At 47.0% G+C, this 17100-nt stretch overlaps 1 protein-coding gene across 1 annotated transcript in view; it reads right to left on the reverse strand.

The window, feature by feature from the left end:
- Positions 1-17100, reverse strand: part of JAKMIP1 (janus kinase and microtubule interacting protein 1) — a 128824-nt gene that overhangs the window by 8787 nt on the left and 102937 nt on the right. Inside the window, 5 exon segments of the mRNA XM_040419114.1 lie at positions 5645-5848; positions 9425-9502; positions 9973-10041; positions 11844-11909; positions 16700-16753. Of these exon segments, the coding sequence (XP_040275048.1) occupies positions 5645-5848; positions 9425-9502; positions 9973-10041; positions 11844-11909; positions 16700-16753 (471 nt within the window).

Raw genomic sequence — 17100 nt, forward strand, 5'->3', positions numbered from 1 at the left:
ATCACCGTGCACATTATTCCACTACTATTACATCACTGTGTATTATTCCTTTACAGTGACATCAGTGTGTGCCTTAGCATTAGGGAGACCAATCATAAGCTTTTGTGAACGTGAAAGTAGTCACGGTGGATTGGGTCCCCATTCCATGTTTTGCTATGGGGCCCCATGGTTACTTGTTACGCCCATGTCTGAAGCTAGACTTAAAGGGATCAGATGATTGGCAGGCTTGCTCCAATGTACAAAGAGGTTATCATGATAAGAAAACTAAATAATAAATATAAAGCATGATGTGAACAATATAAAGGGTAACCATACGTCCTCTTTTTCCTGGACATATCTTCTTTCTGGGACCTAAAAAAAACTTTAATCTGCTACAGTGCAAGAGCTGAAGGACCTGTGATGACATCACCGTCATGTGAAAAGGAGGGGTTGGAGTTCAGCAGGGAGAGGAGAAATAGTAGGGGCCTGTGATGATGTCATCGTCATATGATCAGTGCAGTATGGGTTGGAGTTCAGAAGTGTAGAGAAGTGGTAAGGACCTGGAATGACATCACCATCATGTGATCAGAACAGGAGGGGGCGGAGTTCAGTAATGGAGAGAAGTGGTAAGAACCCGTGATGATGTCACCGTCATGTAATCAGTGCAGGAGGGGGCGGAGTTCAGTAATGGAGAGAAGTGGTAAGAACCCGTGATGATGTCACCGTCATGTAATCAATGCAGGAGGGGGCGGAGTTCAGTAATGGAGAGAAGTGGTAAGAACCCATGATGATGTCACCGTCATATGATCAGTGCAGGAGGGGGCGGAGTTCAGTAATGGAGAGAAGTGGTAAGAACCCGTGATGATGTCACCGTCATGTAATCAATGCAGGAGGGGGCGGAGTTCAGTAATGGAGAGAAGTGGTAAGAACCCATGATGATGTCACCGTCATATGATCAGTGCAGGAGGGGGCGGAGTTCAGTAATGGAGAGAAGTGGTAAGAACCCGTGATGATGTCACCGTCATGTAATCAATGCAGGAGGGGGCGGAGTTCAGTAATGGAGAGAAGTGGTAAGAACCCATGATGATGTCACCGTCATATGATCAGTGCAGGAGGGGGCGGAGTTCAGTAATGGAGAGAAGTGGTAAGAACCCGTGATGATGTCACCGTCATGTAATCAATGCAGGAGGGGGCGGAGTTCAGTAATGGAGAGAAGTGGTAAGAACCCATGATGATGTCACCGTCATATGATCAGTGCAGGAGGGGGCGGAGTTCAGTAATGGAGAGAAGTGGTAAGAACCCGTGATGATGTCACCGTCATGTAATCAGTGCAGGAGGGGGCAGAGTTAAGCAGTGCAGAAGTGGTGAGCCTGAGCAACCTTGGAAGTTGTAGTCCTCTCCTCTTATACTCCCTCTCTGAACTGTACTCTGATATCCCATGATAACAGCTGTGAGTTGTAGGTCTCTCCTCTTATACTACCCTCCATTCCTCGGATATCCCATAATATTAGTCTGGACATGCTGAAATTTGTAGTCCTCACCATTTTTACCTCATCCCAGTAATGTCCCCTGATGCTGGTATATAGATTCCATTCTGTGCGTTGTATCGTCACCCGCTGTATCTAAACTACATGAGGCCCATGATGCGGGCTGCTCATACAGTATCTACGCACTAGGAGACAGGGCCCCTCTTTGTCTTCTAGACCCCTGTACCCAGCTACACGAGGCTATTTACAGACAAAATGTTCTATACAAATTATTCACGAAAACTACTCTCCATCTTAATACAAATAAATGTGGAAATGAAAAGTATTCCAACGGCAGCTCCTCATTTTCCTCCTTAGGCTTCGTTCACATCACCGTTCAGGACGGATTCAGCGCCGAACGGAGCCTACGGACCCCATAGACTATAATGGGGTCCAGTATGTTTCCGCTCAGATGATTTTGAAGGGGAGACAAAAGTCCTGCATGCACAACTTTTGTCTCCGCTCCAAAATCATCATCTGAGCGGAAACATACCGGACCCCATTATAGTCTATGGGGTCCGTAGGCTTCGTTCGGCTCAGTTATGTGCAGAATCCGTCCTTTCCGTTTCCTGCTCCTAAATGGAGCAGGAGAACGCAAAGGCTGAACGGTGATGTGAACGAAGCCGGCTCTGCGTCTCTTGCTGGATAAGAGGCATTATCTGGTGGGTAATGCTATTTGTAACCTGCTCCTACAGTAAGTGCTAATCCTATGACAATGGCAAGAAGTGACGGGATGAGTCTGCCTCCTGTTACCTCAGTCTCCTAAGGCTGTATTACACAGCCGAATGTGGCAGAAGATTGTCAGGAGGCAAGTGTTCCCTCCCGGCAATCGCCTGCTCGCTAGTGGAGGAGACCGCTACTATTACAGGCAGCGATCTCCTCCGCAGCATGGGGAGAAGCGATTGCTATGGCATTGCTCGTCCCTATGCTGTATAGTGGTTTGCTGACGGCAAATGGTTATTAGACACCACTAATTTTTTAATCGGCAGCAGTATTACACTGCCAGATGATCGCTAACGAGCTTTTCATGCGAAGGCTTGTTTGTGCTTATCTGTCGAAAAATCGGGCAATGTAATACAGGCTTAAAGCCTCATTTACACGTCCCTGTCCGTGCTCAAAGCAGATGGTCAGTGATGCATCCGTGAAGGATCCGTGTTGGGTCCGTGTGTCCGTTTTTTTGCTGCCCGTGTTGCATCCGTGTTTCACCGACACTGAACAGCTGAAAAATAATTTTCAAACAATCTCTTCTTGATGATCCGTGCTAGTCTATGGGTTTTCACTGACCCATAGACTATAATGGGCGTGATGGAGGGACAAAATAGAGCTTGCATCCGTGCTAAAAAAAGGGCATGGTGGGAATTGTAGTTTTACAACAGCTGGAGAGCCGCAGGTTGCCCATCCCTGCCTTAGGCCTCCAGCACACGGCCGTTTTCTTTTCCCGTTTACTGGCCGTTTTTTGCGTTCCGTATACGGAACCATTCATTTCAATGGTTCCGCAAAAAAAAAGGAATGTACTCCGTATGCATTCCGTTTCCGTATTTCCGTTTTTCCGTTCCATTTTAACATAGAACATGTCCTATTATTGCCCGCAAATCTCGTTCCGTGGCTCCATTCAAGTCAATGGGTCCGCAAAAAAAACGGAACACATACGGAAATGCATCCGTATGTCTTCCATTTCCGTTCCGTTTTTTGCTGAACCATCTATGGAAAATGTTATGCCCAGCCCAATTTTATCTATGTAATTACTGTATACGCCATACGGAAAAACAGAACAAAAACGGAAACAAAAAACGGAACAACGGATCAGTGAAAAACGGACTGCAAAACACTGAAAAAGCTATACGGTCGTGTGCAATAGGCCTTAGACTATGAGAAATGGCTGAAGCATAATCTGCACCTTTTCTCATCGTCTGGTGACTTCCACAGATTTGTGCCGCAGTCCTCGGTAACAGCATCCAGCATGCACAACGCCGACATTTATCTATGAGCTCACTGATGGGATATTCCTCCTCCAGGCAAAGTTTAAAACACTTAAATGGTGCAGGACGAGGGCAGACTTGCTAAGCCGATTATTCTGTCTGTCGGTATATATAGCATGCCAGGTACCATTAGGTCTCTAGATGACCGAACAGGATGAAAGTACATATCAGGAACCTGGTAAGGAACATGCCATCGCCCTTCAATTCTATATTCTTACATTCAAAAGCTTCTACTGTATACAGATATATGGGTGAGGTGGGCTGAATTTATTTCTACCAAAGGAAATTCACATAATTATATGGGGAGGAAACCTTTCTAGGACGCAAATTACCATAGATGGAAATTGGAATTTATCTCCTTCTATAGGGATGCAGAGGTATGAATTCATAGGCAGAATTTAACATTCCCAGAATTAGGGAGGAAAAAGGTTGCACTTTTTTTTTTTTTGCACAAAAAAGTGTGCTTTGCTATGATTTTTACATGACTCGGTCACTTTTTTAAAGTGGGTGGGAAAGTGGACACGGATAGCTATATTAGGTGTACGCCCGCTTTATCAGCTAAGGGGATGGCATAGAAAAAAAACCTCTCATTTAGGGCTCATTCAGACAACCGCATGAATGGGTCCACATCCGTTCCGCAATTTTGCAGAACGGGTGCAAACCCGTTCATTTCAATGGGGCCGCAAAAGATGCGGACAGCACAATGCGTGATAGAGCTTGTCCTATTCTTGTCTGCAATCCATCAGCGGTGGCCGTGCTATAGAAAAAGTCACTGACCTCTTGGTGGCAGGACCGTAGAAGTGCACATAGGCTGGTGCTTTTTCCTTTAGTGTACAAGCATGACCACCACCGATAGATTTCAGGGTGGCCGTAACTAGAGATGAGCGAATCTACGAAAAGTTCGATTTGGCTGATTCGCCGAATTTTACAAAAGAATTCGCTTCATGACGAATTACTTAGTCAGGAAGCGCATTTTTTTTTAAGCATTGGGTACAATGACAGGGAGCGGCGATAGCGCCGCCCCCCCGTCATTGTGCCCCTTAGATGCCGCATTCATACATGATCGCGGCACCTGAGTGTAAAAACAGTGCGAAATTAACATTGAACAAAAAATGAATATCAAACTTACCGCTTCCATTTGCTCACGACGGGCCGGCCGTCGCCATCTTGCTTGAAGACCTGGAGCGAAATCTCACGCGGCGCAAGATTATGTCGTCACAGCGCACAGGATTTCGGCCGAGATCTTCAATCGAGATGGCGGCTGGCGGCCCGTCGCAAACAAATGGAGGAGGTAAGTATGATTTTTTTTGTTTTTTACACTATTTCAAGTTAAATCGATTCGCTAACACGAAGCATGAGGAAATTTGGCTTCAAGGCGAATCGAATTTATCCTGAAATTCGGATCGGATTCTACTTCGTGGGATTCAATTCGCTCATCTCTAGTTGTAACCATGGAAACGAGCAGTGTAAAATATGATGGAAAAATTAATCAAGCCAGCAGAGAAAGCAATATGGACAATCACAATACATTAGTAAGTGGCTTGCTGAAGTGAGACAACCCCTTCAAGGATTCATTTACACGACTGCGTCCAATGACTATGCTGGTCCGCGATAGAGATATACTATAGGACAAGGTCTATACCGTCATTTGCGGAACATCCACATGGATCTGCAAAAAACATGGATGTGTTTATGGCTCCATAGAGATGAAGGAGTCAGTGTGTTAGCTGCAAAAAATGTGGACAGCATGCGGAGCAAAAATATAGCCATCTGCATGAGGCCTAAAGAATAAACTTGGCTGTGGCTTGGGAGTAATCTGACTTTATTTCCACTTGTATAACGTTGAATGTTGATTTTTGGCTGCATACAATTTTAAAAACACCCATCGATTTAACAGGGGTGTAGCTGACAGTAGCTACAGTATTAGGTTGTATAGGAAAAGGCATGTTGGATCTCATAAATAGCTGTAAAGTTTTTTACTTGGTCCCTATGGCCTGGGAACTCTCTGTTTCCCATTGACTAGATGGAAGGGTTGCGAGAGTCTTATTACGTTTTAGCCCTAGACATTGCCCCAGGGCTCATCCACCCTATTTCTCCCAATAGTGATACTCTGTATGAATTACATTTAGAATAAACGATGAATATGCTGTTTTCACGTACCTGTTGTGCCTGATGTAAGAGCTCCATGCGTTCGTGCAGGATCTGACTATCAAACTCTCGGCTTTGCCGTAGGATCTGCCTTCGTAGTTTTTCCACGGCCGCCCTCAGGTCTTCCCTCTGAGCCTCATTCAAACATTCGCTGACTCTACTCCCAGGCTCATGCTGCAAAGCATTATAGAGTGTGGCCTCCAGCTCCTGGATTTTCTAGCGCAAGTCACAACGTTCACCAGCAGTTGTGTGTTCAGGGGGATACAAAAGATGTCGAGAAGCAAATAAGAGTATAGCAATGTGCCACTAAGGCCTCATGCATACGACAGTATTTTTTCACGGTCCGCAAAACGGGGTTCCGTTGGTCTGTGATCCGTGACCGTTTTTTCGTCTCTGGGTCTTCCTTGATTTTTGGAGGATCCACGGACATGAAAAAAAAGTCGTTTTGGTGTCCACCTGGCCATGCGGAGCCAAACGGATCCGTCCTGAATTACAATGCAAGTCAATGGGGACGGATCCGTTTGACGTTGACACAATATGGTGCAATTGCAAACGGATCCGTCCCCCATTGACTTTCAATGTAAAGTCAGGAGTTAATATACCATAGGATCGGAGTTTTCTCCAATCCGATCGTATATTTTAACTTGAAGCGTCCCCATCACCATGGGAACGCCTCTATGTTAGAATATACCATCGGATTTGAGTTAGATCGTGAAACTCATATCCGACAGTATATTCTAACACAGAGGCGTTCCCATAGTGATGGGGACGCTTCTAGTTAGAATATCCTACGAACTGTGTACATGACTACCCCCTGCTGCCTGGCAGCCCCTGATCTCTTACAGGGGGCTGTGATCCGCACAATTAACCCCTCAGGTGCCGCACCTGAAGGGGTTAATTGTGCGTATCATAGCCCCCTGTAAGAGATCAGGGGCTGCCAGGCAGCAGGGGGCAGACCCCCCTCCCTCCCCAGTTTGAATATCATTGGTGGCCAGTGTGCGCCCCCCCGCCCCCCCTCTATTGTATTATCATTGGTGGCCAGTGTGCGCCCCCCCCCCCCCGGCCCCCCTCGCTCCATCTATTGTATTATCATTGGTAGCCAGTGTGCGGCCCCCCTCCCTCCCTCTATTGCATTATCATTGGTGGCCAGTGTGCGCCCCCCTCCCTCCCTCTATTGTATTATCATTGGTAGCCAGTGTGCGCCCCCCCCTCCCTCTATTGTATTATCATTGGTAGCCAGTGTGCGCCCCCCCCCCCTCCCTCCCTCTATTGTATTATCATTGGTGGCCAGTGTGCCCCCCCCCTCCCTCCCTCTATTGTATTATCATTGGTAGCCAGTGTGCGCCCCCCCCGGCCCCCCCTCCCTCCCTCTATTGTATTATCATTGGTGGCCAGTGTGCGCCCCCCCGGCCCCCCCTCCCTCCCTCTATTGTATTATCATTGGTGGCCAGTGTGCGCTCCCCCCTCCCTCTATTGTGTATTATCATTGTTAGCCAGTGTGCGCCCCCCCGGCCTCCCTCTATTGTATTATCATTGGTGGCCAGTGTGCCCCCCCCCCGGCCCCCCTCCTTCCCTCTATTGTATTATCATTGGTGGCCAGTGTGCGGCCCCCCCCCGGCCCCCTCTCCCTCCCTCTATTGTATTATCAATGGTGGCCAGTGTGCGGCCTCCCCTTCCCCCCCGATCATTGGTGGCAGCGGAGAGTTCCGATCGGAGTCCCAGTTTAATCGCTGGGGCTCCGATCGGTAACCATGGCAACCAGGACGCTACTGCAGTCCTGGTTGCCATGGTTACTTAGCAATATTAGAAGCATCATACTTACCTGCTGCGCTGTCTGTGACCGGCCGGAAGCTCCTCCTACTGGTAAGTGACAGGTCTGTGCGGCGCATTGCTTAATGATCTGTCACTTACCAGTAGGAGGAGCTCCCGGCCGGTCACAGACAGTGCAGCAGGTAAGTATGATGCTTCTAATATTGCTAAGTAACCATGGCAACCAGGACTGCAGTAGCGTCCTGGTTGCCATGGTTACCGATCGGAGCCCCAGCGATTAAACTGGGACTCCGATCGGAACTCTCCGCTGCCACCAATGATCGGGGGGGGGGGGCGCACACTGGCCACCAATGATAATACAATAGAGGGAGAGAGGGGGGCCCGGGGGGGGGGGGCGCACGGGCCACCAATGATATTAATACAATAGAGGGAGGGGGGGGGACGCACACTGGCCACCAATGATATTCAAACTGGGGAGGGAGGGGGGGGGTGCGGCACCTGAGGGGTTAATTGTGCTGATCACAGCCCCCTGTAAGAGATCGGGTGCTGCCAGGCAGCAGGGGGCAGTCTTGTACACAGTTCGTAGTATATTCTAACTTGAAGCGTCCCCATCACCATGGGAACGCCTCTGTGTTAGAATATACTGTCGGATATGAGTTTTCACGATGTAACTCAAATCCGATGGTATATTCTAACATAGAGGCGTTCCCATGGTGATGGGGACGCTTCAAGTTAAAATATACCATCGGATTGGAGAAAACTCTGATCCTATGGTATATTAACTCCTGACTTTGCATTGAAAGTCAATGGGGGACGGATCCGTTTGCAATTGCACCATATTGTGTCAACGTCAAACGGATCCGTCCACATTGACTTGCATTGTAAATCAGGACGGATCCGTTTGGCTCCGCATGGCCAGGCGGACACCAAAACGACTTTGTTTTCATGTCCGTGGATTCTCCAAAAATCAAGGAAGACCCACGGACAAAAAAACAATCACGGACCAACGGAACCCAGTTTTGCGGACCGTGAAAAAATACTGTCGTGTGCATGAGGCCTAATACATACATAAACAGATAGTCTCGTCACGTTGTAACCGAAGTGCAATGCCAGAAAACGCCTGTTTTGCATTGCATCACAAATTTCTGTAGGATAGTCTGAAGTCATCTGGAAATTATAGTGTTAATAAGGTATCTTAGACGTCCCATAGGTACATGGGCTAAAAAGGGGTTTAGATAAGAAAACCAAGGCCTGCACAATATATGGCAACTTTCTATTTATTTCCCCTGGAGAAAATGCGACGGAATTGCTGCAGATTTTACCTGCGGATTAACAGTAGCATGCAAGTGGATGAGATTTTTCACATTTTCCACTTGGAAATTGACCTGCAGGACTAAAGGCAAAATCAGGGGCATGTCAAGTTTTGAGGCAGATTTTTGCTGTGGGTGTCACACCTTTGAATGTAGAAGGCGTGAAATCCTTCATGTGTGGACTTTCCTGGCTACATAAACGAGTTGGACCATCTGGGACATCGCTAGGATATGCCATCAATGTCAGATAGGTGCAGGTCCCACCTCTCTGACCTACTCTTGTCTAGATGTGAAGTTAGAAGTGAAGGAGAGCACACTGCACATGCACAACGTGATCTCCGTTCATCACTATGGGAATTCCAAAAATAGCTGAGCGAGGGCAACACAAGCATGACCACTTCACCATTCACCTCTACAGGATTTCAGGAAATGGCCTAGCCAATGCTCGGCTATTTTTCGAACTCCCATAGTGGTGAATGGAGAGGGGGGGGGTGCTTTCTGTTTACTTTGGGTCCCGTTCTGGAGGTAAGACCAGGTTCCAGACCCACAACTATCTCATATAGATGATATATCCTAGTGAAACATCCTCAATGTCGCAGATAGGGATTTAAAAAGAAACCCAAGCAGGAACCACCTGTTATCACAAGAACTATCAAATATTCAAAATGAATTATTCGTCTACAATGTGATCAGGTTCATACTTAACGCCTACCATATGTGCTTGATCAAGTGCTTGCTTGCGGTAATCAAGTTCTTCTTCTAAGTAGCCCTTCTGTTTGCTGAACAGTTCCTAATAAATAAATAAAAAAAACAATAAAAACTAAAAAAAGAAAAGAATTGGTGGGCGTAAGACCATACAAGTCAAGGAGATCCAAAATATTGAGCGTTCTTCAAACTTGACATTACGCAACAGAACATCTCCCATGTGGATAAAGGAAGCTCTACAAGATAAGCTTTTCAAGAAATGATGATGAATGAGTTTCCAGTCCCACCTGAAGACTACCTGCACCAATTCTACAAATATTGTAGTCAACCTGCCTATGATGTCTTATCAGATCAAGCAACCAGCATGTTGTGGACCAAGATGCCACAATGTCCTACTAATATCTTATTTGCCAGTTCTTTACCATGACAAACTGATTAAACATCTAATTTCTGCCTGAAACATGTCAAGAATGGAAGATTCATGGTTGTGGAGAATGAAGAAATAGCAGGTGACTTGAAGTATTTTACAAAAACTCCACTTACTCGCAATCTTACCTTCTCATTTTCCAGATCTATCATTTTCTGGGTCAGGGCGGCTTCAGTCACCTCGATCTGTTTCAGCCACTGCAAACACAAAGATAACATCCAAAGTCCTTGTGAATTTAATCTGTATATATGGTGATATAGCGGGCATCGGGTGGGGATAACCTGTCACTATGGGGAGACACAGTCAGGTGCTGGCCCTACATGGTCACATCTCACCATCATCTATAATTGGTCCCATGAGAAGAAGATACATGACTCGTGAAAAATATTTCTCTTCCATCTTGTGGTAATATGTCGGAGGTATAGAGCGGGAGGAATTCTTAATGTAAACCTCCAATGGATGCCCATAGGCTCCCATATTTTAAAAAATTATAATTTTTTTCTGTATGGAACAGCTCAGCAGGCCATATAGATAGGTCTTGTCAAATAGTTTCAGCTCTTGGCTAAATCATCATTTATATTAACGGGAGACTGTCACCTCTAAAATTGGTTTCAAAGTAAGCGTACTACCGTGTAGGGTAGGCGCTCCGAAACATAACCACACTTTTCACGTGGAAATCCAGTCCTCTAATTTTGAGAAATGCAAGTAGGATTTTCGGTGCACCATGGGGCAGAACCAATTTGATGCACAATCGCTCCACCATGATGCCTCCCTCTCTTGTTTGATTGACAGTCCCTGAAAATGCAGACCTAGTCAGAGCTGGTGCACTGAACTGAGCGCCGCCGCCCATAGTGCACCATTAACTTTAGGGCTTGTTCACACGACCGTGCCGTGTTTTGTGGTCCGCAAAACACGGATGCCGCCCGTGTGCCTGAAGCGATTTGCGGAACGGAACAGGAGGCCTATTCTTGTCCGCAAAACGGACATGAATAGGACATGCCTCATAATTTTTGCGGGGCCATGGAACGGAGCAACGGATGCGGACAGCACGCGGAGTGCTGTCCACATCTTTTGCAGCCCCAAGGAAGTGAATGGGTCCGCACACGAGCCGCAAAAAAAATGCAGTTTGGATGCGGACCAAAATGTGAACGAGCCCTTATTTGCATAGAAATAAAAAGAAGCATTTTTTTTTTTTATTAGAGGACCGGATTTTCACAAGAAAGGTTTGGTTAGGTTTCCAGGGACCTACCCTACTTGGCGGTATTTTGGAGGTTAAAGCATTAATATATAAATGAGTAACATTAAGAAGTCCTGCTCAGTCCCATCATATGTAATGTATGTGAATGCTCAGCACGGAGGTAGTTGATTGAGAGGCGCTAAGCAACCAAGAGATAAAAGACCGATCTTAGAAATTGTCAGACCGGCTCGTTCAATGCTAATCTCTAATTAGCGGTTGAACCAGATCTCTGAGAACAAGCTGCAGTCTCATTATGAACGACAGAGAGACCAGTGCTTCACATGGCAGGTGTTATAGTCATCATCGTGTATCTTGGGTGAAAATTGTAATTCTGAATCTTCAACCAAGGCCATCAAGTTCCATCTTCTATATCAAAGGGAATATCTCATGTTAAACATGCAACCTGATCTGCAGGCAGCATGTTCTAGACCAGGAAGAGCAGAGCACATTGATATATAGTTTTATGGGCGAAGATTCAGTATAACTTATAATTCATCCATTTGAATCTCTCTTCTTTCTATGGTTAGGAGTCCAGTGGGCGGAGTCATCAGTGACTGATTGCTATCCTTCAGCTCCTCCTGCTCTATAACCAGCTGCCAGCATTTTCCTGGTGACAGGTTCCCTTTAAACCACATATAAGTGACCTGCGTCATTTGGAAAAATCTAATTCACTCACTGTTTCCCTGCAAAGCACAATTTTTTGGCAGCCTGTATTCTATGAATGGAATAAGCAGTGGGGATTGTACAATGAAGGCTTGGTACCTTTTCACACAGGGACAGAACAGTTCCCGCCTGGATTACCGCAACCTGCTCTTCATTCCGCAGATTCTGTAAGAAAGGTCAATATTACAAATGTCCTACAGGATACAGGGTGGAATTAAGGCGACTCAGCCACTAGGTTTTTCTTAGGCCTCATGCACACGACCGTATTTTCGGTCCCCAGATGCGGACCCATTAATTTTAAAGGGGCCATGTTTTGCAGATCCGCAGAGTTTGCAGACCACAAAACACATGCAGCCGTGTAGATGAGGTCTAACTATGATTTTATACGGCCTCTTTAAGAATTAAAAGGGTTGTCCAGATTTAGAAACACATGACTTTCTTAGGGATGTTTCACACGAGCGGATGCCGTGCGTGTCATCCGCAGCGTGAATGAGAGCCAAGTCCCGCTCCGGACAGCAGAGACACGGAGCAGTAACATGACTGATAATGCTCCGTGCCTCTCTGTGATCTTTTACTACGTAATCACGGTGACAACTTTATCTCACTGTGATTTTGTAGTAAAAAGATCACAGAGAGGCACGGAGCATTATCAATCATGTTACTGCTCCGTGTCTCTGCTGTCCGGAATGGGGCTTGGCTGTCATTCACGCAGCGGATACCACGCACGGCATTCGCATGTGTGAAAGAGCCCTTACTAAAACAGTGTCACATCTGCCCATGGGTTATGTCTGGTATTGTAACTTGGACCAATTGAAGGGAATGGGCTGAGCTGTAATACCGCACACAACCTATGGACAGGTGTGGCGCTTTTTTAGGAAGAAAGTCATGTTTTTTAAATGCTGGACAACCCCCTATTGCTAAAAGAGGCCATAAAAAAAAAATCATAGTAACAGAAACCTAGTGGGCGAGTACGAACAGCAACATTGCGACCCTCCTGGGACCTTTTTAAGCACTTGAAAAAGACCTAGGAGGGTCGAAACATTGCTTAATTATCATTCATATGAACAACCGAGTGGTGCGACCCGTTCCATATTTAGAAGTTAGAATGTATTGCGGCCAATGCTAGGAGTAGTAGAGTTCTTGGAGCATACTGGATTATGTCTGGTGAAGAATGCCATAGATCAGGGGTCTCCAAACTTTTCAACAGGAGGGCCACATTGAAGATTTTACAAGTATTCGGGGGCCGGAAAAAAAAATCAGTTATGTATTAAATTAAATGTATATATTTTACATGGATCGTTTTTGTAATCAGCATGATATGACTGAGAACAAAAGAGAAAAAACTTTAGCAAAACAACGCAAAGACACCCGTGTCCCTATCAGCGGTGTCCCCATCAGCACAAAAATGTCCCCATCAGCACAGCAATGTCCCCATCAGCACAGCAATGTCCCCATCAGCACAGCAATGTCCCCATCAGCACAGCAATGTCCCCATCAGCACAGCAATGTCCCCATCAGCACAGCAATGTCCCCATCAGCACAGCAATGTCAGCATCAGCACAACAATGTCCCCATCAGCAGAGCAATGTCAGCATCAGCACAGCAATGTCAGCATCAGCACAGCAATGTCAGCATCAGCACAGCAATGTCAGCATCAGCACAGCAATGTCCCCATCAGCACAGCAATGTCAGCATCAGCACAGCAATGTCCCCATCAGCACAGCAATGTCCCCATCAGCACAGCAATGTCAGCATCAGCACAGCAATGTCAGCATCAGCACAGCAATGTCCCCATCAGCCGTGTCACCCTTAAGCACAGCAATGTCCCCATCAACGATGTCCCCATCAGAACAGCAATGTCCCCATCAGCGGAGTCCCCATTAGCAGCTGATAGGGGCCACCACTGATGGGGACACTGCTGTTGGGGACGCGGCTGATGGGGACACCATTGATGGGGACACCCGTGTCCCTATCAGCGGTGTCCCCATCAGAACAGCAATGGCCAAATCAGAACAGCAATGTCCCCATCAGAAAAGCAATATTCCCATAAAAAAAAAAATATTCCCATCAAAAAAACAATATTCCCATCAGAAAAACAATATTCCCATCATGGGGACACCCACTGATGGGGACGCTGCTGTTGGGGACATTGCTGTGCTGATGGGGACACCACTGATGGGGACGCTGCTGTTGGGGACATTGCTGTGCTGATGGGGACACCACTGATGGGGACACCATTGATGGGGACACCCGTGTCCCTATCAGCGTTGTCCCCATCAGCACAGCAATGTCCCCATCAGCGGTGTCCCCATCAGCACAGCAATGTCCCCATCAGCGGTGTCCCCATCAGCACAGCAATGTCCCCATCAGAACAGCAATGTCAGCATCAGCACAGCAATGTCCCCATTAATGATGTCCCCATCAGAACAGCAATGTCCCCATCAGCGGAGTCCCCATTAGCAGCTGATGGGGACACCACTGATGGGGACACTGCCTTTGGGGACGCGGTTGATGGGGACACCCGTGTCCCTATCAGTGGTGTCCCCATCAGAACAGCAATGTCCCCATCAGAATGGGGACGCTGATGGGGACATTGCTGTACTGATGGGGACACCATTGATGGGGACACCTTTGTCCCCATCAGCAGTGTGCCAATCAGCGGTGTCCTCAGCAATGTCCCCATCAGCACAGCAATGTTCACATCAGCAGTTTCCACATTAGCAGCGTCCCCATCATTGCTGATGGGGACGCCGCTGTGCTGATGTGGAAACCGATGATGGGTCACCGCTGATGGGGATACCCATGTCCCCATCAGCGGTGTCCCCAGCAATGTCCCATCAGAACAGCAATGTCCCCATCAGTATGTGTCCTCAGCAGCTTGTGTCCCCATCAGCGCAGCACAGCAATGTCAGCGTTCCCCATTAGCGTTGTGCAACACTTGCCTCCGCTGTAGCCGGCTTCTGCTCCTCTTCTTTTTTTTTTCTTCTTGGACTCCTGAGTCCCGACTCCCGCCCGCTGCTACACACGTGGATTTGTTATTTCAAACAGCGGGCGGGAAGAGGGGAGGTGCCGCACCTGTGACGTCACTGGTTGCCGGGACATCGGCGGTCCCAGCAGCCAATCAAAAAGCACAGCGTGACAGCATGGGCGGTTGTGCGGCTTTCGTTCCTGCAACCTGTCAGCTGCGGGCGGGCGCGGAATCGAACACACAACACAAGCGTGACAGCATGGGCGGTTGTGCGGATTTGGTTCCTGCAACCTGCCAGCTGCGGGCGGGCCGGATCGAACGCACAAGCGGGCCGGTTCTGGCCCGCGGGCCGGGGTTTGGAGACCCCTGCCATAGATAACATAACATTCCAGACCAGGGGTCAGCAACCTTTGTTACCCCAGCTGTTGTGAAACTACAACTCCCAGTATGCTCTGTTGGCTTCTAAGGGAGTTTAGTGAACAGTTGTGCAAGTGTGCATGCTGGGAGTTGTAGTTTCACAACAGTTGGCGTGCTGGAGGTTTCTGTCCAAGATCTAGCACTGTGGCCAAAATGGGGGATTTTATTACATTCTCCATACTAAATTTAAAGGGGTTATCTGGGATTTGGTATTCATGATTTATACTCAGGATAGGTCATCAATATCAGATCGATGGGGGTCTGACTCCCGACACCCTCACCAATGCCTCCTCAAAGCATATGAACCACAGCGCCCTACATTGTATAGTGGCTGTTGTTGGTATTGCAGCTCAGGTCCATTTACCTGAATAAGACTGAGCTACAAGTAGCTCATACGACCAATAAACGTGATGTCACTGGCCTAGGAAGAGGCCGTGCCGCTCAACTGAGTGCCGTCACCTCTTCAAACAGCTGATTGGCGGTGGTGCCGGAAGTCAGACACCCACCGATTAGGGGTTAAGCAAAATGGAAGCCACAGCAAGTACACTTATTGGGGGAGATTTATCAAACTGGCTTAGATGCCCATAGCAGCCAGTTTACGCATTTCATTTTTCAGAGCTCCATAAAAGGTGGAATCTGATTGGTTACTATGGGCAAACAAGCCAATTTTTCCTTACACCAGTTTGATAAATTTCACCCATAGTTTTTTATGTTTTTGCTGATCTTCACCGTTTTAGGTTATTTTCACACTTGCGGCAGAGTGATCCGTCGCCGGAACTGCCTGCCGGATCCGGCAATCTGCATGCAAACGGACAGCATTTGTAGACTGATCCGGATCCGTCTCACAAATGCATTGCAAGAACGGATCCATCTCTCCGGATGTCATACAGACAAACGGATCAGTTTCAATTTTTTTTTTTCACATTTTTAAAGGTCTGCGCATGCGCAGACCGGAAGGACGGATCCGGCACTAATACATTCCTATGGGGAAAAAAATGCTGGATCCAGCATTCTGGCAAGTATTCAGTTTTTTTGGCTGGAGATAAAACCGTAGCATGCTGCGGTATTATCTCTGTCCTGAACAGTCAAAAAGACTGAACTGAAGACATCCTGATGCATCCTGAACGGATTTCTCTCCATTCAGAATGCATGGGGATAAAACTGATCAGTTCTTTTCCGGTATAGAGCCCCTAGGACGGAACTCAGTGCCGGAAAAGAAAAACGCTAGTGTGAAAGTACCCTTAACTGTTTTTTTACAGTGTTTTTCTGCCTCTAGGTGTAAGTCTATGGGTATTCATGCAATGCTATGTGCTGTGGATGTTATGGTGTTTATACATAGTTTTGCTTCTTTTTTTTTAACGGCTTTTCTTAAAGAGAGGAATTGACATCAGAGGAGGGTATACAGTTCCCTCTTTAAAAAGGCATGGTCTAAAAAAACATGTAATAAAACACAAAAATGCAACAAGAACACCCCAAAAGCCACCGTAAAAAATGCATTTTTTTCAGTAAAATTAAAGCATACAAAAAACAATGTGTGAAGGAAGCTGCCACAGGATGAATCAGCAATTACCCCATTATCTCCTAGTATATCCAGCTTCTTCATTAGCTCTGAAATATCCACATCCTGAAAGAGAGCAGCCACATGAGTGAGACCAGGACATATCCGGCACTGATAATCAAGATTGGCAAAGCAGAGAATGACTGAAAGCAAATGTACGAAGAGCAATGCAACTTGAAGATGAGGGTTGTTGAGCCATACATACCATGCAGCTATAGCCTGAAGACTCTTTATGTCCCACGGAGGCCTGCAACAGATTGTAGATCAATCAGCTGCAGGTCTCCTCCTTGTCACCAAAGAGCTTGAATCGCTGTTCAAAAAGCGTTAGTACAGGCTGTTCTATGGGGGATGCTTGAGGGATATGAAGGCACTGGCAAACACATGACAGTATAGACTATGTGCTGTTTGCCAGC

This window comes from Bufo bufo, chromosome 2, assembly GCF_905171765.1.
Source record: "Bufo bufo chromosome 2, aBufBuf1.1, whole genome shotgun sequence".
Taxonomy (NCBI): Eukaryota; Metazoa; Chordata; class Amphibia; order Anura; family Bufonidae; genus Bufo; species Bufo bufo.